General features: G+C 40.8%; 1 protein-coding gene across 2 annotated transcripts; it reads left to right on the top strand.

The window, feature by feature from the left end:
* Positions 1-810: 810 nt before the first annotated feature.
* uri1 (URI1 prefoldin like chaperone) lies at positions 811-10,965 on the top strand. Of its 2 annotated transcripts, XM_076733375.1 has the most exons (12): positions 812-1,220; positions 2,124-2,158; positions 5,426-5,504; positions 7,401-7,536; positions 8,161-8,252; positions 8,343-8,400; positions 8,514-8,709; positions 8,789-9,026; positions 9,155-9,303; positions 9,423-9,663; positions 10,196-10,388; positions 10,536-10,642. In XM_076733375.1, exons 1-11 carry the CDS (start codon positions 1,149-1,151, stop codon positions 10,382-10,384), a joined length of 1,485 nt encoding a protein of 494 aa, XP_076589490.1. In that variant the 5' UTR covers positions 812-1,148; the 3' UTR covers positions 10,385-10,388; positions 10,536-10,642. The 2 variants fall into 2 exon arrangements, with proteins under 2 accessions (XP_076589489.1, XP_076589490.1); XM_076733374.1 differs by having other exon boundaries at positions 811-1,220; positions 10,196-10,965.
* Positions 10,966-24,497: the final 13,532 nt, after the last annotated feature.

The following is a 24,497-nucleotide window of genomic DNA, read 5'->3' as shown; positions in this document are numbered from 1 at the left end:
GTGCACTGACTCAAAAGCAGTTATAGAAAGTATCCAATCAACAAAAACTACAAGAGAAGATTTAGTTATTGAGATTCAGCCTAGTTTGTTAAGACTTCACAGGGGTGGTGTTGATGTTCATTTCTGTTGGGTCCCAGCACATGAGGGAGTAAAAAGTAATGAGATGGCTGATAAACTTGCAAAAGAGGCCCTGAAAAAGGAAATATCAGCAACAGTTCAACTTGGAAAAGGAGAAGGAAAAGCACTAATCAGACAGAAAGGAATGGAAATATGGCAGACGATGTGGGAGGGTGACCTGAAAGGTAGGGCATTTCACAAAATTCAAAAATCAGTCATAACAAGATATTTCAAAGAAAAGAACAGAAGAGATGAAATTATTATAACAAGACTCAGGGTGGGACACACGGGATTGAATAACACAATGTTTACCCTGGGGAAAAGAAATAATGACAGGAGTGAGAGATGTGGAACAAAGGAAAATGTTGAACATGTAATATTGCACTGTGTGAAGTATTTAACAGAGAGAAAGAGGCTTCAAGAAAAGGTCAGAGAAACGGAACGGGAATGGAATTTTGAAGGAATACTGGGAACAGAAAGAGAGGGAATAGGAGACGTCAGGAGGGCGCTCCTTACTTATTTAGGTAACACAAGGCTGGCAGGCAGAATGTAAGTTTTTTGTTTTTTTTTTCAACGGTATCATTTAAACGTCCACGTTTAGGCAGAATACGTAATTGACATGATGTTGCACACTGTTGTACGGTAGGTGGCGTTATGCGCCTTTCAGCTGTTTGCGATCCGCCAAAAATCGGAGAGAAGAAGAAGAAGAAGAAGAAAGAGAAGTTCTTCCTGTAGTGTAACCGTTGGACAAGGGTGCATGTTGCAACGAAATTGACCAGGAATATTTGCTAATCTTGGGAGTATTAAAACCGTAGATATTTGTGGAAAGAATGAGGAAATCTTGAAATGATATTGTGACATGGTAGCACTTCCGAAAGTGTGGATAACTATCACTGCCTCACTGATGAATACGACCAGAACGGGTTTCAGGAGTAGCTTCTGCTGCATTCATAAACACTTCTTTAGGACTCAACAACCCCTGAGCCTTGTTTTTGGGATCACAAAGCGCGACATACTCCTGTTGGTTAACAATGGCTGGAAAAGGTAAAATGAATATAGAGCATCTCGGTGGAGTTGTCAGGCTCCGACAGGAACACGAGAAGGTAATTTATCCAGTTAACACGAAACAGTTTGCTGGTTGCTAGTAACGTCTAGCGTTAGTCAAACCAGTCAGCTACTGGCCACGCGGTGGACCAGCAAAGGACTTTGAACCAAGAGTGGATCTCGTGAAGTATTTTTATTTATTAGTATTATTATTATTATTATTTAAAACAATATATAGACGTTTGTGCACTAATTGTACTAACCTATGTGTTACGTTAGTAAGTTATGAGTTTATTGTTTTGCCTGTCTATTTTACAGAAACCTCATACCATACAGCCACTCAAGTTAAAGTTCTTTTTAAGTAAATGTTGCTGGAGGTGTGTTTAGTTTCGTTTCTTTGCCCTTCTGTGTTTCATGCCATTCATGAATTGTCGAGCAACTAGTTAACGATAGGTGATTGTAGTATACTTTTTCTTTACTAAAATTCCGAAATCATCTTAATGTACATAATGCATAGTATTTGATATTGAAATTGCACTAATATTTCTTATTATTGTGTATGTGGCCTCATGTAGATTGAAACAAACTTTGGTAACCGTCGCTTTACGTAAGGCGCCATCATGTATCACAGTGAAGGGCTGTTTGTGTGTCCTGACCATTTCGATGTAGTTGTCACAGTTGTGTCGTCTCGTTGGGTATTTTGTCTGTTTCCCTGTGTGTGGGATGATTCTTTAAATGAGACAAAACATTAACAATGTGTATTTGCACAGTAGCATTTGCAGTACCAATCAAAGTAACGTACTGATCAGAAAATGCCTATGAATTCAGATTGTGCTTGTGGCAATAATCATATTTGCCATTTTACTATAACTCTTTTATTCTTGTTAAGGCCTCGACACAAGACTGTATGTTACATAGATTTTCAATGTGATACTTATTGAAATAATTTGTCCTGAAAACAGGTGGTGAAAGACTGTGAAAGTCGGATTAAGCACTGGTAAGCATTAAGAAAATCCTATGCAGTATTTGAACAGTTGCATAGTGATAGCATTCTTGGGTTTGTTGCTCGCTTCTGGGTCCATTATCAAAAATCTTGATTCATACAAAGCATCAAAAAATGTGGTCAATATTGTTTCTAATAAGATAGCATTTTCCTTGGAGATACAGAAATCATGTATATCTGGGTTGAGAGCTTTTTTACTTGGTAAATGTCCTATTCTGCACAAGTCTTAGTAACTCTTGGTAAGTCACAGCTAAGATTTCAATGGCTCTGAACTTGTCTCTCAGTGATCCACTTCTATGATGTTATAATACACTCTCATATCCTCCAGTGAAGTTTGTATGCAGTTGAAGCACAGTTGGTATTGTGCCATGTTAGAACTGTATTATTTATTTTGTAATGGTAACTGCATTTGGCTTTCACAATTAATTGAACATGATTCTTTGCAATGTTGATCTGGCGAGTGCCGGTTTTTGTCAAAATCAACAAAATAAGACCCTCTCGTACCAATCAGAGGTGTTTGTTTCAAATGTACTGTAATTAGCCCATTTATTCCTCATTCTGATATACAGTTGGAAAAGCTAGATGGAGCATTTTCGCTTCTCAGGCAAGCTTAAAGGCCTTGCACCCCTACACACTGGCTTTCACTTATTCTGATTGTCTTTGGCCCATCTTGCAACTCACAAGACAATCTTCCGCCTTTGTGGACAATAAAGTTGTATTCCATTCTCTTGTATTCCACTCCATAAGACCTCTGCTCAGCTTGAAGTTGGTGCAGAGTTCTAAGCTATGGAATTGTGTTATGTCAAACACTTTTTCACAGCAGGCTTTTTGACTTGTCACAGCAGGAAAAGCACAATAAGGAGGAGTAAGTACTTATGTTAACCATGGCTAAAGTCTGCATAAGTGTCCCAGTAAACTGTGACCGTGACAAGGAGTCAGCATGCATAGTACAGGACCCTGAAACTGAAACAGCTAAGTGGAATTCATCCATCATTACTTTCATTATTTACAGCTGCGCAATTTTTAACTGTAGAGTGAGTGAGACGTGAGTCCTGAGAAAACACTTCTTCAGAGATGAGTACAAAATGGCCCAATATTGAGCAAAACAATCATAAGTATCAATGTAATCAAAATGAAGTAGCCCTTTTGTCAACCTTGAAAGGTCCTATTCAACCATGGTACACTCACACTGGTGATTTCTTTTTTTATTGTTATTATTATTATTATTTTAACTTGTAGTTCACAAGTTCAAAGGTGTTTTTTTTTTTTTTTTTTTTGAAAAACAGGGTTTTTCCTTCTTCGTTTTTAAAAAAAATTCCATCCACCTAAGCCCTTCTCATTGGCTAGATTAGATTGTATTATAATAGATCTAATCTATCTAATCTAATCTAATCAGGCTAGTTCTCATTGCAGTCATTGGTTGGGTTGGTTGGGTTTAGGCATGAGGAGTGGTGATTTGTTAGGGTAACCAAAACAGCCATAGTCCACTCACACAGGTATTTCTTAAAACAGGGTTTCTTTCCCGGTCACATAAGCAGTGTTTTAAAAAGAAGCCTCTGTCTACATGGAAACACTAAAAAAACAAAAATAAATCGCTGCCAAGAGCATGCCAAACCAAATGTCAGAGATATAAAGCTAAGAAAAAAGCTTAAAACTCCCCAGCTACACATCAACACTGCAAACAGAGTGACCTAAAACTGTGTGGATGAATTGCCAAAATGCATAGAAAAAGTTGCATTTTGACAAAATACCAGTGTATGTGTGAACTAGGCATGACTCTTGTGTTAGTTTTGGCATAGGACAAAGGACGCTTTTATGCTTCTTATTGGTACATTGAGTCCAATGAGTCCAATGAGTCCAATTAGGCAGAATAATTTCAAATACCTGTGTGGGTGTGCAAGCAAATTGCATGGTGACTTTAAAACAGAACTGCTAAGCACAGTGAAATTGTTCTTGCCAGTTTGTGAATTCAAGTGTTGTGTGGCCAGAGTATTGTAATGTGGGTCCAGAAGACCAACTTTCACCCCACCCCATCTGTGTCTCCACTCTGAACTTTTTACAATGCATCTACAGTCTGTATTTACAGGCAGAGCATACTTGCTCAAAACAGTTCATTGAAACTGGAAGTTTATTTTTCATAATGAAAATTTGAGACATTCTCACTCTTTGTTGTGTTTTTATGTAAAGCACAACAACTGTAAGTCCACAATCTTATTGGTATGATGTGTCAAATACAGAAATTCTTCCTACTGCTCTAACTTGGTGACATAGTGGCAACAGTCACCAAAAAAATATTTTAGCTTGAGTGTCCATTTTCCTTTCTGATGAAAACTTCCTTGAATGATGCATTTAAGGGGCTCTCACATCTAACTTTGGTCCAGACTTTCAGACTCTGCAGTTTCATTCGAATCAAAATTCCAAGTACGAAACCTCCCCAGGAAATTGGTCCAGATGAAAATTTAAAGGTATGAAACCTCCACAGGACATTGGTCCGGATCAAACTAAACCATGTTTAGATTCATTTATAGCGTGAAAACAGTTTTTGAATGGTTTGTACATTTGGACAAATTGCAGGGACTTAGGCAGGGTATTGTCAAAACTGGAAAGGAAACTTGAGCTGAGATAGCAGATGGGAATGTGACCAAGTTTTTCACTGAAATATGGTCTGTCAATGTTTATAAAATGTCAACTGGAAAACAGCTTTTAAAAAAATACAGACACTTCCCCAGTGTTTTTGGAGAGGATGAGAGCGAGAGAGGACAAGGACTTTTGTTTGGTGAATTTGAACTAATCTCAACTATTGTGTTTGATCTTGCTGCTGCTGGTAGTAATGATCTTATTTTAATTTGTCAGTTGCACTCCCATCTATAAACCAATCAGTGTCAGGTATAGGGAGACCCAGCCCATGTAGGTGATGACAGCAGGAAGTAGGTTTGTCATGTAAAGTCCTGTACTTCTTGCATCATTGCAATGTTAAACCAAAACTAACCAGATCAAATGGATACAAATAGCACCTTGGCCACCTGGTTTACGCCAAGTCTCTTCACTTGAACAGGCACTTCTTCATGACTTTATAGCATCTGTTTCATTCCCATTACTCTTTTTAACACCCCAAAATGAACCAAAGAAACAAATTTGGGTAACAATGGTGTCAGAGGAGAGCTGTGGGTTCCAATGAAAAAAATAAAAAAAACCAACAACAATAAACATTTCTTTCAATATTTTTTTGCCTAACATCATAGTAAATCTATGCTTTTGCAGGAAGAAGGTGTCAGGTGACTATGTAGCCCTGAATGACTGCCTTCACGCTCTTCCAGACCAACTGTCTTATGACATCATGGTGAGTGCAAACCTTGTTTAAAATAGAAAGAACAAACACATACAGTCACACAACTTGTGCCCTTTGGGTTAGTTTGAGGATGGATTTCCCTTGCAAATGCCAAGTTTATTATTTACCAGTGTCATGATCTGGCTTGATCTTCTTCATCCTAAAAAGCATTTATTTTTACTGTTGACACTGAAAGTTTTATTTCTTTTCTCCTACCAGGGCTCCAGACTAACTTCTAAAATTTAGGAGCACCACTTGAATCAACATACAATGGAACACATTCACATTTCTTCCCTCTTATCTGTATTACTGATGAATGCATTGGCACTAAACAGTCAATTTGCCGAAATAACAATGAGAAAAACTTTAAACTTAGTGTTAACTATAATGCTTGCCCTTTTCTTACTGACATACAGACTGTATGTGTGGTACACAAGTATTTGTGGTGGAGGATTTTTTTCCCCCCTCCAAGTATTAAGTCCATTATTATAATCCTTGTGATGCTGACTGTATTGCATACGAAAAAATTAGATGTTTTCGGGAAGTTTCACACTGAATCCAAGTAACAGATGTCAGGCCCCTGGAGAGCGTTAATAAGGTATCTGCTTCTGGTGCACAGTGACAGTTGTGGGCAATAGGATGTGTAAGCTCTTGATTACAGTGTAGATCTGGCAACTAGAGCTTGCTCTAAAATATGGAGGTTTGCATTCATTTAATAATCTTTAAATGTACCATACTCCCCTGCAGAGAGAGACAGAGAGAGAGTGACACTATCTAGATGAGTGAGAGGGAGTGTGTAAGTATGAACAGACATGCAGACGGGATTCAAAAACTTTTTAAACCCAATGTTACTCTAAAATTGTATGGTTTATTGGTTAAGTATATTAACTATACTATAGACTGGATTCTCTACTAATAGACTGAGTGATGGCTGAGTGGTCCAATGCAGGTTGAATGCGCATCGGTTGGTCCAAAACAATATCAATATCAATATCAATATTCCTTTATTTGTCCCGCAAGGGGAAATTCTAGATTACAGCAGCATCAGTAGAGCAGATTAATATAAGTGCACACAAATTAGAAACATCAGAATATGTACAAAAGAATGAGAATTTTTAAATAAAAATAAAAGAAAGAAATTGTAAAAAAAATTGTAAGAAATTGTAGATAGTATTTACAGACTGCTATGTACATGTTTTATTGCACAGCTTATTGCACAGACTATTGCACTGATTACTTGGAGCAGTTTTTATTGTACAATCTGATAGCTGCAGGGAGGAATGACCTGCGATACCGCTCTTTCACACACTTTGGATGTAGCATCCTGTCACTGATGGAGCTCCTCAGTGCAGTGAGTGTGTGTTGGAGGGGGTGGGAGTCATTGTCTGTCATGGAGGACAGCTTGGCTGTCATCCTCCTCTCCCCCACCTCCTCCACCAGTTCCAGAGGGCATCCCAAGACTGAGCTGGCCTTCCTGATGAGTTTGTCCAGCCTCTTCCTGTCAACTGTAGTGATGCTGCTCCCCCAGCAGACTACACCATAGAAAATGGCAGAGGCCACAACAGAGAATGATAATAAATAAATAAATAAATATATAGTAACAATGAGGAATTAGATTAGATGATTGACACCAGCATGTTTTGTTTTCTTCCCTGTGGTGGCCACATGGTATACAATGATGATTTAAAAAAAAAAAAAAGAAAAAAAAAAGAAAGGCATATCTACAAGTAGCATGGGTGGTCCTAGTTGTAACAGTTAATTGCACTGTCTCCAAAATTGGTCGCAAAATGTGACTAAATGGTTGCAGTCTGGAGCCCTGCCTATTTTCATGTCCACATTCTGCCACCTACTTTATCTCAACTGTTTTCTTTGGTTCTGCTATTTTTCTGTCCACTGTGCCATAAACAGGTGCCATTTGGCCCTTTGGCCTTTATACCTGGGAAGCTGGTGCACACCAATGAGGTCAGAGCATTGCTTGGTGACAACTGGTTCGCTAAATGCTCTGCCAAGCAAGCTCAAAAAATTGTCAACCACAGGATGAAACGTGAGTCTGTTTTCTGTCCTCTCAGAAGCACAGCATTGTCATTCTAATGTGGTCACTCAACACTGCTCTTCATCATCCAGCATCCTACCATAGGGTGTTGAGAGAAACTTTTGAGATGCCTGTGGAATATATTTTTTGAATATGGTAATGAAGTCTAATGCTGCTTCTAATAACTGTACTGATTTGTGTTTAGTGAAGTGTTGTGCTGCTTTCAATAACTGTACTGATTTGCATTTATTGAAGTGTTATGCTGCTGTTAAACACTACTGATTTTCGACACACACAGGGTTCTTTATTTCTGATGAGGTAAGCTCCAAGGCACATTTGCACACTCAATGTGCTCCTGTATGATCCATATATTCCAGGTCACCACTATCACTGCCTCTGTTCGGGTTAGGGTTCCTCTCCTCTGGTCATCAGACAGCATCTGAGTTTTCAGGCCTTCAGTGTTTGACCTGTCCTTTGGAGGGGCTGGAGTAGTATTCAGGGCAGAAAATATGATGAACCGTTTGTGTCATCATTTTTTAGCCTCTATCAGCTGGTTTTTGCTTGCTTCATTTTGACAGTCTGCCAATTCAATCCTCTGAATGCATATTTTGATGACAGTGCACCTGTTTTCTCTAGATGTGAAGAGCGAACTAGATGATCTGTCAAAGACGATGAAAAACTTTGAAGCCAGAGTTGGGTTTGTGAAGAATTTGGAAACCATGTCAGCTGTACGTTGCATCACTGCAAGTTGTTTCACAGAGCAGATATCATATGAGACTTAAATAGGGACAAATGTACTGACTTTGTGTCTTCTTTAGAGTAAAGGAGACTATGTTGACATTAGAGAAGAGGCCGGAAACAATGCTGTTACCAAAGGTATTTTTGTCAGCCTTTCTTCTGCGCTGATTTATTTGCCAACCCATTTTCAAATTCTACATGAAACTCTGTGACATTTAGGAATTTATTTCCCATCTTGTCTGCTTTAACAGGAAAGCAAAGAACAGCTCACAAACCAAATTCTAAGCCCAAGTTGGATGCTGTGTGGGATCTAAAAGAGGAGGATAAGGAGAATGAGGGAGAGGGTAGAGATGGAGGGAGCAGAAAAGGCATTGTGACTGAGGAGGAGTTGTGGGCTCGATTGGATGAACTTGAGAAACTGGAGGAGCTACAAGATGAACAGGACAGGTAGATGAGGGTGTTCTCGTAATAATCATAATAATTGTACATTTTGTAACCTCTGGAAGGATTAAATATTTTTCTCCAGATTATCTGATCATGCAGACATGAATGGTGAGGACACATCATCCTTGTCCTCAGAAGAGGAGAAGGAGGAAGATGCAGCACCTCTGGTAAATGGACTGAGTCTGCAGCCCAGGTGGACTTCCATGCCTCACAGTAAAGCATCACCCACTGTAGACAGCAAAGAGGAAGGAGATGATGAGGAAGAGGAAGGCAACTGTTTGCCTACCATCTTTTTTTCTCACACAGTCGAACCCAAGAAGGTCAGAAAGTGACTGAATGTTCTTCAGAATTGTTGTAGGATTGTATATTCTCCGCTTTTCTTTTAATTCTATAGTTTTATTCTGTTTTGGTGACTTTCTCTTTACCCTGTCTCTGTCTTTTGTTTCAGGTCAGGATAAACACAGGAAAAAACACAACACTGAAGTTCAGTGAAAGGAAAGAGCAGAAGGAACACTCAAAGCGGAAAAAGAAAAATGGCCACAATAACGGACACTCCCATCATGAACACAAAATCACAACACCAGCAGATATTTACAGGTAACAATGCCTTAAAGTGTATTTAAATTACTGGCATTATGAATTTCTTACAGACTAATTCAGAAACATTACAATTGTCAAAAAAACATTACACTTCTGAGGTCTGTTGTTTTTGTCAGGTTGTTTGTGGACATGAAGAATGGAGAGCCCATCCCCAGGAAGTCCATCTTGAAGTCACGTAGCAGAGAAAACAGCGTGTGCAGTGACACGAGTGAGAGCAGCGCAGCAGATTTTGAAGAACGGCGGATGATTGGACGTAGCTTCAGTCATGATGAGGCAACTCACAGTGACACCAGTGACGGCATTGCAGAGGAGGACAGTCCCACAGTGGTCTCACTGCAACCCACCAGCCGATTTGAAGTAAAGTTTTTACTTATTTTTTTTATTTATTTATTAACATTTTTTTTCCCTTGAACGGATATCATTCAAGTTTCCTTGAATCTCAAGAGTGTGGAGGAATCTGCAATATACCTCTATTATGTGATTGCTTATGAAGGTTACACCTTTGAGCCTCCAATCCTATAATGAGAACATGCCAATACTCCCACAGAAGCCTCTTTGAGATCAAATGGGGGCAGCCTGTGGTCGATAAGTCATTAACTATCAGCCACAAGAGGCACTTTGATGGCTTGATTCTACCAGACACATCCGTCAGAGCTGATTGCAGCCATTCCAGATTATGTGTGTGATTCCACCAAACATGCTGCAGTGCAACAAAGTCAACAAAATCAGTCTAGCGAAATGTTCTGCTTCTGAAACACCTCCGGTGGGCTGTGCGGAGCACAGAACAAAGCCCTGTAAGCTTTTTTAAGTTTCAGTAAGGTGAAAATGATCAGTCTTGGAACACCAACTTAAGACTGGTTTATTTACCGTTTACTTCTGTTATCTGCAGGCTTTTTCAGGTACAGTGGTAGAAAAGGACCCAATGCCTTCAGCTGTCCCTCATCTGACCATCACTCCACCAGTTCTGCCTACCATAATGGAGAGGAAACAGGAGGAGTTGGGGCCTGACAGCGCACCACCCCAACTGACCCCAAAAGGGGTGTCAAAGTTTAAAGCTGCCAGATTGGAGAAAAAGTGACTAAGTAATTATGAGATACCCATATTTCACAATAACTTATTGTTTGTTTATATAAAAGTCTGTTTCTTTTCCACATCCAATGGACAAAGCGCCGACCATCCTCTCTTCTCCTCATCTTTCTTTCATACGTCTTTCACTTCTAACCAGACAGTGAGTGAGTTAGTGAGAAAAAGCACAGTAGCAACGCTAATGAATCAGCCTTGTGTGCAACACTGCTTTTTAACAAGCTGCAAACTCTAGTGGCTTTGGCTTATCTGCATTACTGTATTAATGGCACTGAGCAGTTCTCCGTCATTCTGTGGGGCCTGTTTTAACTGTTTGCTGTCTGTCACATATTGACCTGTCTTCTGCTTCTCTGTTGATCCATGCTCTTAGGTATGACTCTAGGCTTTGGAACTTGTGATAACTTGTGTTGCCTTGTTTTGTTTCTTTTTCAAAGTACTGTTCAGTAAACAGAATCAAATTGACTAGCTCTAGTTTCACATTTCCCTGACCTGCTTAATGAATGAATGTATTCCTTTGTGACAAGTTTATGTAAAGACAAAAAGTATATTGGTGAGAAGTAAAAGGAAAAGAAACCATTTTGGTTACAAGTTTCATTTCTTCTTTCTTCCTTGAAAGAAAACATTGCCCTTGATACCTAGTGTAACTTGTTGTGATCTTTAAATTGCTATTAGTAGACACAGGCTTAGCTCATATGGTCTTTTATGAGTTATTATTACTCCTTGTGAATTTCCTGTTGTGCATTAAAATTTGAAGAGCTAAGGAAAACATCATCTTTGCCTATTGCAGCCACACTTTGTAAGCAAGCAATAACATTTCATCTAAGTTGTGAAGCGAACTGAGCACAAAATGCCTTTTCCTTTTAGTAAAAGTACAATGTAACTACAGACTAAATGGGAGACAAGGAATTTCCAAGACAACCACTCTGACAAAGAATCAAGTGTAGTATGGGTCCAAAATCCACATTTAACTGCTGAGGAACAGTCTGATTTAGAGGTCTGCAGTTCATGGTTGCATCAGTGAGCTCAGGAAAAACAGATATATCACACAGCTGCATTGTGTGACGTGGATGATGGGAAATGCCACGACATCACTGAGGTCAAACACTTAATGATTTCTGCCCAGTTGCACTCGCCCCCATCATCACCAATTGCTCTGAGAGGCTGGTCCTGGCCCACCTCAAATGCTGTCTTCCCCCCACATTGGACTCCATCAGTTGCCTACCGACCAAACAGGTTGAAGGAGGATGCCATCTCCATGGCACTGCACTCCACCCTGACGCCCCTGGACAATAACAACACCTACGCGAGGTTGCTGTTCATTGACTTGAGCTAAGCATTCAACACAGTCATCCCCTCCAAACTGGTCAACAAACTAAGCAACCTCGACATCAGCACCTCTCTCTGCAACTGGACCCTGGACTTTCTGACCAACAGACTCCAGTCTGTTAGGTTAGACAACCACACCTCTGCCACCCTGACCCTGAACACTGGTGTCCCACAGGGCTGTGGCTCAGGAGGTTTAGCGGTCAAAAACTGCCCCTGATGCTGTGCCATCGGTGTGTGAATTCATATGTACGTCGCTTTGGATAAAAGCGTCTGCCTTATGACATTGTAATTGTGAGAAGACCAAGGAGCTCATTGTGGACTACAGGAAAACCAAAGGCTGCAGTCACACCCCCATTCACATCGATGGAGCTGAGTTTGAACGTGTCTCCAGCTTCAAGTTCCTGGGCTGTTACCCTGCTGAACTCTGTCCACCAGCAGCCCCCCCTAACCCCCACCACCCTCCCATTGACACTGACACCCCCTCTGCCACGTCATGATGCTACAGCTATAGATTATACTAACTGGCCTTAGATGGTTGCGCAATAATTTCTTGAAATTAAATAAGAACAAAACTGAAATTGTACATCAGCCCTAAAACTAAAGGTGCTATACAACAAAAGGTTGTTGTTGTTGTTGTTGTTGTTGTTGTTGTTGTTAGATACTTATTTTTTCCCTGGTTACTGACAGTTTTCTCTGTGAATATTTGGCATTGCTTACAATAATCATTTTCAGCGCAGATTATCTTTAAAACCAGGGGTGGCCATGAAATGACTACCACTCTGAACTGTGCTCCGTTATTTGATGTAATTTAGATTTTTAGTGGGGCAACTCATACACAACCCTGTGCTTCATCTCTCCCACAAGCAGCTTTAATTAAAGCTGTGACTTGAGAGCTGAAAGACTATCACTCCCTTTTTAGTTAGATGGTGGGAGTGCCAGTCTCTGATGAGAAGCTTTTAAACAAGTCCTGAGGTGACTCTGTCCTGCACCGCCCCCCCCCCCCCCCCCCCCTTCATCAGGATTATTTCTTCAATATGAAAATCCAGGTATCATGAGACAGATTAGGCAATGCTTTACATGCTAGCTTTGTGCTGGTGAGACATGGATCAATGGACTCATGTAGGTTAAGCTGTGAAGGTATATGTTGGAAGGATAGAACTACATTACTAAGAAATCTTCCTTGAATATATAATGGGCTGGAACATGTGTGTTCGACATTTCAGGGATTATGAGGGAATTTAGTGAGTTGTGTGATGAAGGATTCAAGTAGGTATTGTTTTCCAGACAGGTGCTCAAGTCTTAGAGGGGGAGAGGAAGAGTTGCACTTAGCTCCAAATGTCAGAGGAATGGAAACAGAAGCCAGCATATCCGCTTCACTGCTTTTTGGATATTAAAGATTAAGCTACAAAGTGTCTCATACCTACATAATTTACACTCACAACCCATATGGGAGACTGTTTTTTTGTTCTTCACTTATTCTGCTAATCAAGGTGGAAATTACAGGGAAACAAATGTTCAGGTGATGTCACAGCTCTGCCGCTTCATGACACTTTGATCCTCACACTGCTGTTTCCCATCCTCAGAGTTACTCAGAATTCACCTCAGAATAATTTAAGATATCACTTTGATTTTATTTATTTGCCCCTCTTTTGTTAAAAAAAATCAAATGTTTAGACAACTATATTAATCATTATTAGATGATCAACCGAAAATTAACTCGCAACCTTTTTGATAAACAACTAATCGTTTTATGTAATTTATAAAACATGGTGAACATTGTCTAGTTTCTGCTTTCAAATATCAACATTTACGTCCTTTACTTGACAGATATTATAGTAAAGTCAATTTCTTTGGTTTGAGAATAAATCATAAAAATAAGCAACTGCCCAAATATTTTAAAGTGAACTACAGCCAATCTACATGACACTAAAACCAAGGACATGTTGCTGTGTTGGTGTTCCTTTATGTTTTTATTTCTAGACTTTTGATTATGTCTAAGAATTATTTGTATACATAATACATAAGTTCTTCCATACTTTCTTTGAGGAAAATCTAGAGTGAGGGTCAGGAGAATAGTAGAAATGTGACTGATCTTACAAGCATCGAATTAGGCTTCTAAAATGCTTAATCACTGAGGTTCATTCATCCTTTCTTCGCTTATACATCATGCCAACAAACAGTTTTGGGTACATGAAAAAAGAACACGTTTAAACATTATAGCACCGTTCCAGACGAATCCATCATGTCACCATAGAACTTTTCAAAGAATATGAAAGAACAGCTATTGCACCAAATTTGACATCATTACACCTCATAATACTTCCAAATGACTGAGAAAGACTGTGTCCGGAAGACGGCAGTGCACTTTTTAGCACGGTGCCAGTCTGTTGCACTTACACACCAGCAGCCAGATGAGGGAGACATACAGCTTCGGGACATGTGGAAGTATTCCGAGTATTTTTTTTTTTTTTTATAAGATTTCATTGCCTCTTTTTTCAGCTGGAAATAGTGCAGCGCAAGGTGCCTTCGTCTTGCCAGAGCTTTTTTCACGTTTTTATTTATTTATTTATGTAATTTTTTCGTGTGTGAGAGGAAGACGGAGTTCAAGAGGAAATCTGGGTCTGACTGTGCGTGCCTCAGTCCCCAGTTCAATATTACTCTTCGCTGGACTCTAGTGAATCAACTCGTGTCCTGCGTGACTGCACGAATTACTGGGCAGGTAAGAGAAACCACTGCCGCTCCTGAAAATTTACTCAGGTCATTTGTGAGAAGTGAGTGAGTTTAAGTTTCTGCCGAGTCCCACAGCTGCCACTATTGTCTTTTCTTTCGCAGGCGGCAGAAAGTACTGGCGAGAGCTAAAGGGAATTCAGTCGATGTTAGTGTAAAAAGAGTCTTGAAGAAGGATGATGTAGAAAACAGCAAATGTGTGTTTTTCTGGGTGTTTATTTGTACATTTGTTGTATGTATAGCAACATGAACATGTCCTTTTACCATATCATATATGAAGCCATGACGTTTGTCTTTAATTTCATTCACATTAATGCGTCATTACAATTTAAAAACACAAAGTACCAGACCCCATATGAAATCCGAGCTAATGAAGTTGTGTATTTGTGGCTGAGAATAGTTATGCAAGGTATATGTACATTACAATTATTCAGTTGGCCTTGTGTTTATTAAAAACAATAAATAAGTTATTATACTTCGATTTTTAAAGTGGCACCTTTTACTTTTGTAAGCAGTTTTTGAGTGGCCATGCTTTAGATTATTGTAGCTTTTTTTTTTTTTTTTTTTTGGAGTCATCTGTACAGAGTGGCACAGCTACTTTCAAATCGACCCTCACCCTCTGTCCCCCTCCCCCTTCCTCCTGTTTTCAAATGATCTCCTTTGAAGCGATGATGCCCCATCTGTCAAATGTGAGCAAAGAGAGACCGTGCCTGCTCTTCTCAATTACTGAATTCTCCTCCTGCCAGCTAGGATGGGACAGGAGGAGGAGCAGGTGGGTGGCTGTCAGTGCAATCAATCAACATAAAATATTCAGTTTTGAATATACACATCATTTACTGCTGCTGCTGCCCTTGTTTGAAACACCCCCCAAAAAGTTGGGATTTTTGTCTGAGGCATTTTTTGGTAACTGGGACCATGTGTGTCCTGTGATTGGGGCCTGTGTGTATGTTCAGGTGACACCATCTTTTTAAAATGTAAAACCATATATTTTATGGACATTGCAGGCATATTTGAAAGTATTATCACCATAACTGATAGGAAATTGCAGGGAGTGCATGAAACAGTGTTAAATGTAATGCCACTGACATTTTCTCATTATGCTGCAATCAACAGGCCAGATGAACTTGGAAAAAATCATTCAAACTTTTCAGGAAACTTCTAATCTTGAAGTGTCTGCTTTATGCTAATAATATCTCTGTGATGTTGCCTCATGAAATTTGCCCAAGTACCATGGCTTTAAGTAGTTGAGCTATGAGGCAATGCAGTGAAAAGCATAGCCCCTCATATGAGAACACAACTGTGAATAATTAATAACCTTGCTCTCAATTCCAGGAAAACAATAGCATATTGTAGGAACGTTGCACTAATTGAACTAGAGCAAAAAGCAGTCGGCAACTTTGACAAAGTCTGGAATGCATCGCCATCGTTATAGAGAATGTCTGCATGAATTTTGGTTTGGTTACTCTTGTATGTGTATATGGGCTATTGCATGTTTGCCTTTCAGATTAATCAGAACCCATTAAATACCCTTCTATCACCTGCTGGCAGTGTGTGAGGTGGAAGTGCACATGCAGGAAGTTATTTTCCACAGCCCTTCTCTCTTGGCTGTCAGCTTCCATTAAGGGGGAAGATGTCATATCTGTAACACAGCTGAGTGCAGATGGCAGCGTGGAGGGGATGGCTCACTGATTTAAACAATGATTAATGAACAGAGATGGAAAACAAATTACGCTGGACTATTGGAGGCAGGGAATTGTTTTTATGAAAATGTTAATTGTGTCTGCTAGGCTGATACCAGCAGTGGGGGAAGGGTGGAGTGAGGGCAAAGCAGTGAGGCAACTAAGGGTTTACAAATGGGACATCTACTACTCTCCTGGCCCAGATTATTGGCATGTCTCAGCATGCGATTTTTAGAAAGGCTTACCATACCTTGGCTGTAAGACCTCTAATGTGCCATAACTTTCAAGGTCTGGCTTTGGATGATGAACCCCATGAAGAACTGTCAGCCACTACTGCATCAATTAGCGTTATCTCTAATAATAAGTGGTTGTAAGTGATCAGACAAGGCGCCCTGTTCTAGTTGTAATTATTGCAGGCGGGTGCAGCTGCAGTACTTAGGGAGATGATGATAATTATTTTTCTTTTTTTTTTTCATTGCGGGTTGATTATTTAAGAGCATCATAGACTCATCAGAGTAATCAGGAGAGAGTGATTAGTGAAAATCCACGAGGCTAACAGCTGCCACATTAAACACTTGTCTCTGTTGCCAACAGACAGAGTCAGAGCCCTTCGACAGGACTGAGACAAACGGAAGCACTACATCTTCAACTCCAGGACCACACATGTTTGTTAGAAAGTCAAGGCTCAGGGCACACATAGAATTACAGTAAACATAGTACCCCATGAAAAGGCATGTTGCTGTGAACCAAGGCCAATCAGTGCTTCAGTATCAAACTTAATTATTATGGCATGGCATTTTTTTGAAGTGTGGGAAATAGAGATAGTTACTGTGCAGTTACCTTGCACTTATCCTGAATGTGTCCTAATGTATTGAAGGAAGTAAATGTTGAATGCTCTGGTGAACAGAGGCTGTTTGATAGGACTTTTGTTTTAACACCCAATCTGGTAGACAATCTTAAAAGCAGTCTCAATTATAGATGTGTGCCACTGCCATGTCCAGTGTCTATGCTGCATTGCTTGCCATTGTGCTAAACTAAAGGCTAATTTTCGTTGCCCAGATGTTGCCTGAGCATAGTCCTGGGATCCCACTGGGTTGATGAGCTCAATCAGTGAAATGATGAAAAGATGATTTTGTCCCTGTAATTACAGTGTGTAAACTACTTAGCTACGATTGCAAAGGAAGTCATTTTCTAATTATGTTGGTATCCCGTTGTCTAATGGTGGATGTTTTGTTGTTTTAGAGAGTAACAGAAAGCAAGAGGCAGAGAGAAATTAGAGAGAGGAAGAATGTGTGTGTGTGTGTGTGTGTGTGTGTGTGTGTGTGTGTGTGTGTGTGAGAGAGAGAGAGAGAGAGAACTTCACAAAGGGTCTGTGCTCTGCTGCTGCAGTGCAAAAAAGACCATCAATGGCAAAATGGCTGCCAAATAAGAGTTCATTGAATCAGCCCAGTTAATGTGCCCTGGATTACACTCTTTGTTTGTCAGTTTATTCTTGTAGATGCCATAACTTAATGAGATACTGTAAGTGGCATTACCAGAACCCTCCTGTGATTTTGTGATGACTTGTTTAATGACTTTTGTTTAAGTGCCTGTAGTTTAGTTTAGTTACTGAAAGTAGATTTCTTTTCTTAGTTTTTGCCACCTCTTTGGAGTCTTTCTGATATTTAGCCATGAAAAAGATGAATGTGGTATGGGAAAAAAAATTATATTGTCTCTTTAAATGATATAGTGATGAGGGTTTGCACTGGCAATCCTGCTGTCGGCGGGGAGTTGTACTTCTCAAGAAAGCAGACAGAACGTGTCAGTATGTTGGGGAAGAGGCTCCATTCTTTGAGATCTGTGTGAGATCTGTTTGAGCTGACTGCCATCCTGCAGGGCCCAACCATCTGATGCAGCCTGCACCATGTGGATATCCTTCTCTTGTGCAAGACATCTCCTATGCACTCCACACTGTTAACACACCCCATCATACACCCTCGCCCTTCGCTGTGTGTTAGCGCCATCAGAGGAAGCTTGTGAATGTAAAGTTTAACTGTGACATACACATGCACATGCACACTAACACACACACACACACACACACACACACACACACACACACACACACACGAAGGAGGTGATAATGGTATTGCGTGTTTCCTCCAGAACATACACATGTGCTTAGTCATTTTCATATCTTTTCCCATTGCATAAATGTGATTTGTGAACAGTTTGTCTTTTGACAGACTTACAATGATTAGCAGTTTCTATACCCTGAATCGTTTAGTATGTTACCAGAGGAATTGACTTTATTTTTTCAGTTGCTTTCAATGTCACTAGCCTGCACTTGTGATTGAGATAGACACCTTGGAATGAAAGTTTCCCTTTACTGAACATATAGAATAGCTGACACAATATAATAAAATAATTGCACACCACCACTGTCCCTCATGCACACCAGGTTTTGCCAGGACAAGTCAGATTTTTGATAGTTGTAAAAGGAGTGGCACAGATTTACTGCATCCATACCAAATGTGTATGCATTCCTTTATGTGTTCTTTAGCCATTACTCATAAAGAGCTGGTTTGCCAGTGCTACGTGTGCTCTTTCTGTGATCTGTACTCCTGCAGTAATGAATCAGAAATCAGAATCAGAAATCAGAAAAAGCTTTATTGCCAAGTACGATTTTACACATACAAGGAATTTGCATTGGTGATGTTGTTGCATGACAAATCTTCTAAAAAGAAACTATTAAAAAGTAAAAAATACAACAATATAAATATATATACACAGCCTTTTTTTTCAGAATAAAAAGAGCAGTACAGCTGGCAGTGATAAGTACGAAAAATCAAATGTTCACAATTGTGCAAATGAGAACAAGGAAATCCAAGCGGAGCGTTAATGTAGCACATAGAGTTATGGCAATGTCAGTGTGACAAGTAGAGGCAGAGGTGGAGTGAAGAGTGTTGGGGGGGTTCCGGGCCTTGTTGATGAGGCTGACAGCAGACGGGAAAAAACTGTTCTTGTGGTGTGAGGTTTTGGTCCTGATGGACTGCAGCCTCCTGCCAGAGGGGAATGTCTCGAAGACTTTGTGCCCAGGGTGGGAGGGATCAGCCACAATCTGTCCTGCACGCCTCAGGGTCCTGGAGGTGTACAGGTCCTGAAGAGACGGGAGATTGCAGTCAATCACCTTCTCTGCAACAGAATAACACACTGTAGTCTGCCTTTGACCTTGGTGGTGGCAGCAGCGTACCAGATGGTGATGGAGGAGGTTAGGATGGACTCAATGATGGCTGTGTAGAAGTGCACCATCATTGTCTTTGGCAGATTGAATTTCTTCAGCTGCCGTGGGAAGTAGGGCTGTTGGAACGACTTTCAGTCGTCGAATATAATTCGACTATTAAAAAAACAATAGAATTCGAACGCAGGAATTACTAGTCGAATGTTAATTTATTTTTTTTAAATTTTTTTTCAAGACAACGTAATGAGGAATTTTGTCGTTCTTCGAGTCTGAGTCTGACTGAATCCAAATCTCTCGTTGAGTTATCGCGTTACTTCAATGCTTGAACGTTATCATAGCGTTGCCTAGGATACAGTATCAGAATTTTGATTAATGGCGAGCGAGGAGAATTCACGGGCGGAGATTACCACTCCTGAACATCACAGAAGCTTGGTATGGAAATACTTTGGATTTCCGTCAAAAAATGGAACAATAACAAACAGAGAAAGCGTAATATGCAAGCTGTGCGAGGCTCGAATGAAGTATCATACCACGACGAGTAACATGCGAACACACCTGTTGACGCTACACCCTGGCAAGCTAGCCGAGCTAACTTCGGACACTGATGAACCTCAGGCCAAGCAGGCGCGAATCACCTCTTTCATGCCTGCCTCCTCATCATGGGGCTTATCAGCCGAACGTCAAAGGAAGATAACCGATAAACTGACACGATTTATCTGCAAAGATATGAGGCCGATAAACATCTCGCAGGGGTCTGGGTTTAAAGATTTTGTCCAGGAGTTAGAACCCAGGTACGCAGTTCCTTCCCGTGCAACCATCAGTGACAGAGTTGTTAAACTTTATGATGCAACAAAAGACAACATCAAAAAAATGCTAAGCGGAGAAAACATTTCCCTGACAACAGATGGATGGACCTCGATAGCCACCGAGGCATATGTGACAGTCACCGCACATTTCATAAACGATGACTGGGAAATGAAGGACATCATTCTTAAAACAGCCGAAGTCCAGGAAACCCACACAGCTGAACACGTCGCAGAGTGCATCGCCAATATACTCGGAGAATACAACGTGAGGCCCCAGTCGGTGCTGTCCATTACCACAGACAATGCGGCTAATTATATTAACGCTGTCGAGAGGCACCTGCAAGTAGCCAATGTACCATGCATGGCCCACACTATTAACTTGGCTGTGAGGAAAGGGCTAACAGTGCGAGCTATCGAAAGCCCTATCAACAGACTGAAGGCCACAGCACTGCATTTCAACAAGTCCACCACGGACAGCTACCTGTTGGAATCTAAACAGAGGCTGCTCGGAGTGAAACCTGCCAAGCTGATCAATGATTGTGCCACCCGTTGGAATAGCACTTACGACATGGTGTGTCGGGCAGCGGAGCAGCAAGCTCCGGTGGCAGCTGTCATTATGGAGAAAAAACTCGGTCATCTTGAGTTGAACACCAACGAGTGGAGCCTCATGGAGCAGGTGAGTCACAGACATTAAACTAACACAGCGATTTTGCATGCCTAAATTAACAAACCAATAATCATTAACAGGCCATAACATTTTCAGCGTGACAGAGGAGCAGAATATTAGGCCCACCGTCAAGTATTCTAACAGTAGCCTATTTATGTTTTTTTTCTGTAGGTGAGATCATTGCTACAGCCTTTTAAAGTTGCCACGGAGGCATTATCAACTGACCGATTTCCAACCGCATCAGCCGTTCTCCCCCTTAAGTACGTGCTTATGTCACATCTTCAGCCATCTACCGGTGATCCTCAAGCACTCAATGACATGAAAACTAAGATCTCCGCCGACCTCGAGAAGCGCTACAGTCATACCAAAGACGCGTTCATGCTACTCAATTCTGCTAGTTACCTTGACCCCCGGTTCCATCGACTGATTCATCTGACCGGAGAACAACAGCAGGAGGTGCACGATAAAGTACATAGAGAGATGAGGTTGATTGCGGAGGATGAAGAGCACGCGGAGAATGAAGAGGGAGCAGGGGATGGAACCCCTCTGGGTGCTATGGGGTCCCTTTTGGGGAATGTTTATCGCCAGTTTGCTGGTCCAGGTGGTACTTTGGACAGTGGACTTGTGCTACAGCAAGAGATGCGCATGTACGATGCTGAGACACCAATACCCAGCGACAGCAACCCATTGTCGTGGTGGAAGACGTCAGGAACCAAGTACCCTCACCTTGCCCGGCTGGCACGGCGCTACTTGAGCATCCCGGGCACCTCAGTTAGAGCAGAAAGGGTTTTTTCCACTGCTGGCATGATAGTAAATAAAAAACGCTCTGCACTAGACCCAGCAAACGTGGATCGCCTGGTGTTTTTGGCTAACAACCTTTAGAAATAGGCCTAATAAAAAGATGTGGCGTGTTAGAAATGTAATGCCTGTTATCGGCCCACTGCCGCCATAAGCACTTTCATTTTTTGTATGTAGCGTGCGCAATTTGAGTTATTTTTGAATTTGCAAAGTTGGTTATTTTTGTATGCACTTTGAGTGCGCAATTTGAGTTGTAGTTATGTACGATTTTAGTTATGTTTATGAGGCACTTTCAGTTTTGTCTGTGGGCAATTTCAGTTATTTTCGTAGGCTATGTGATGCACTTTGAGTAATGAGTTGAATTTAATAGTTAATAGTTGATGTATTACTTCTGTGTAAACATAAAGGTGAACCACATAACCTATCATTCTTTTGACACCAGAGCATTTTGGTATTTAAAAAAACAAACAAACAAACAAAAAAAAAAACGGAAGCATTTTTTTTAAAGGACCAGGTTTCTCCAGCAGCCTTGACGCGGCTCAGTGTTGTACTCAGAGTTGAATTAAAATTCAGAATTGAACTTTCCCTTTTCTGCCTGATCTTTATTATTTACTTACAACAAACATCTCTTGACTTCTGGTATAGAATGTTTACTGATTACATCCACAGTCCTATAGACGACTGTGATTACATCGGAACGCCCTCTACTGGCCAAAAGTATAATAACCCCATGCCCTACAAGGTAACCAACCTATAGTAATGCATAAATAGGCTATATTTTAACATAAAAAAATCGAATATTATTCGAATTTAAAAAAAAATAAGTAATGAAATTCGAATGGGATTGAAGAGGAAGGTTGACAGCCCTAGTGGGAAGTACATCCTCTGCTGTGCTTTTCTTGATGATGAGCTGATGTTCGACTCCCACTTGAGGTCCTGGGAGATGATAGTTCCCAGGAAGCGGAAAGACTCCACAGTGTCAATAGTGGAGTCACAGAGGGTGATGGGGGCAGGTGAGGCTGAGTTCTTCCTGTAGTCCACAGCCATCTCCACTGTCTTTAGAGTGTTGAGCTCTAGGTTGTTCTGGTTGCACCAGGTCACCAGATGGTCAACCTCCCACCTGTAGGCGGACTCGTCCCCATCAGAGATGAGTCCGATGAGGGTGGTGTCGTCCGCAAACTTCAGGAGCTTGACGGACTGGTGACTGGAGGTGCAGCTGTTTGTATACAGGGAGAAGAGCAGAGGAGAAAGAACGCAGCCCTGGGGTGATCCGGTGCTGATGGTCTTTGAGTCGGAGACGTGTTTCCCCAGCTTCACGCACTGTTTCCTGTCAGACAGGAAGTCTCTAATCCACCTGCAGGTGGAGTCAGGCATGCTCAGTTGGGAGAGCTTCTCCTGAAGCAGAGTTGGGATGATGGTGTTAAAAGCAGAGCTGAAATCCACAAACAGGATCCTGGCGTAGGTTCCTGCGGAATCCAGGTGCTTGAGGATGAACTGAAGGGCCAAGTTGACTGCATTTTCTACAGAAAATGTTGGCTCTGTAGGCAAACTGCAGGGGGTCCAGGAGAGGGTCGGTGATGTCCTTGATGTGTGAGAGCACAAGGCGTTGTGTTCTGGCTTCTCGGAATACAGTCGGTTAACCTCTTTCACCACCTTGCTAAACTTGTACTTCACCTCTTTGAATCTGTCTTTGTCCCCACTCCTGAAGGCCTCTTCCTTTGCCAAACTCAGCTGTCTGAGTTTGGCTGTGAACCAGGGTTTGTCATTGTGGTAACTCACCCTGGTGTGTGATGGAACTCATATCCACAAATATCATTTGTGGACATGAGTTCTGAAAGTGCATCATTTGAGATGTGTTTCATGAGAATTAAATCATTTATTTCATTTATAATTGTATGAATGTATGACATTATTAGTGTGTCATGCATTTAACTATACCAAGCCTGCACGAACAGAGACATCAGAATAAATACTAGTTAAATAATTTATCTTTCTTTCCATGGCTTTGATACAGTCAGTTAACCAATGTCCTCCAATTCCTACATAACCTTGTATACACACACAGACACATGCACATGCCTCCTTGGTATGCTTAGTTAATCAGAAGAATACCTGTATGTTAATATCATTCTCTCACTTTCTACCCATCACATATGATTAGGTACTGTTTGTATCCTTACATTGATCTCTGCTCAGAGCAGACACACTTCCCACACCCGCTATGGTTGCAGCACACCACCTCATTGTCTGTGAAGTTTTGTTACAACATTTTGATGACTGACTGAGGTTGCTGTGGACTATAGGCAGCAGCAGCAACAGGAGCCGGTGGTTCAGACAGGCAGTTATATGGAAGATCTTAAGTTACATTAAATGTAGAGTATTGAAATTGAATAAAGTTTTGTTTACTTTGAGTAAACTCTCTTACCTGTCTTACTCATGCTTCAAGCTAGATTTGGCAGGTGTGCACATGTGCATTACTTAATAAAACAAATGCACACACAGTAGTAATCATAGTTATTTCACAAGATGGTGCAGACTTAAAGCCATTTGAGGTTGAGTTTGGTCAGTCATCATTGATTTGGTGCAGACTTCAGATTGGATACACCATACAATGTTACACATCCAAGTCTACAGTACAGTGATGACATTAACATAGGCTAATGCAACAATTCTTCAAATTACCATATTCCCTGAAAGTGGGTGAGAGAAGGGGGTGAACATCCTCTGCTGCTCCTCCTGTTTTGGTATGATTGCTAAGGAATCCCAGGTTAAGAAATACTGTATGTAGTGAATCTACTACATTATAATGTCATTTACTATTTTTTTTGCTGTCAGAAATGATTACATCAGTACCATATGATTACATTGACTACCACTTGATTACA

The sequence above is a fragment of the Chaetodon auriga genome, chromosome 6 (assembly GCF_051107435.1).
Source record: "Chaetodon auriga isolate fChaAug3 chromosome 6, fChaAug3.hap1, whole genome shotgun sequence".
NCBI classification, from domain to species: Eukaryota; Metazoa; Chordata; class Actinopteri; order Chaetodontiformes; family Chaetodontidae; genus Chaetodon; species Chaetodon auriga.
The sequence above is the reverse complement of the archived record's forward strand: the minus strand, read 5'-3'. Positions and strand labels throughout refer to the sequence as shown.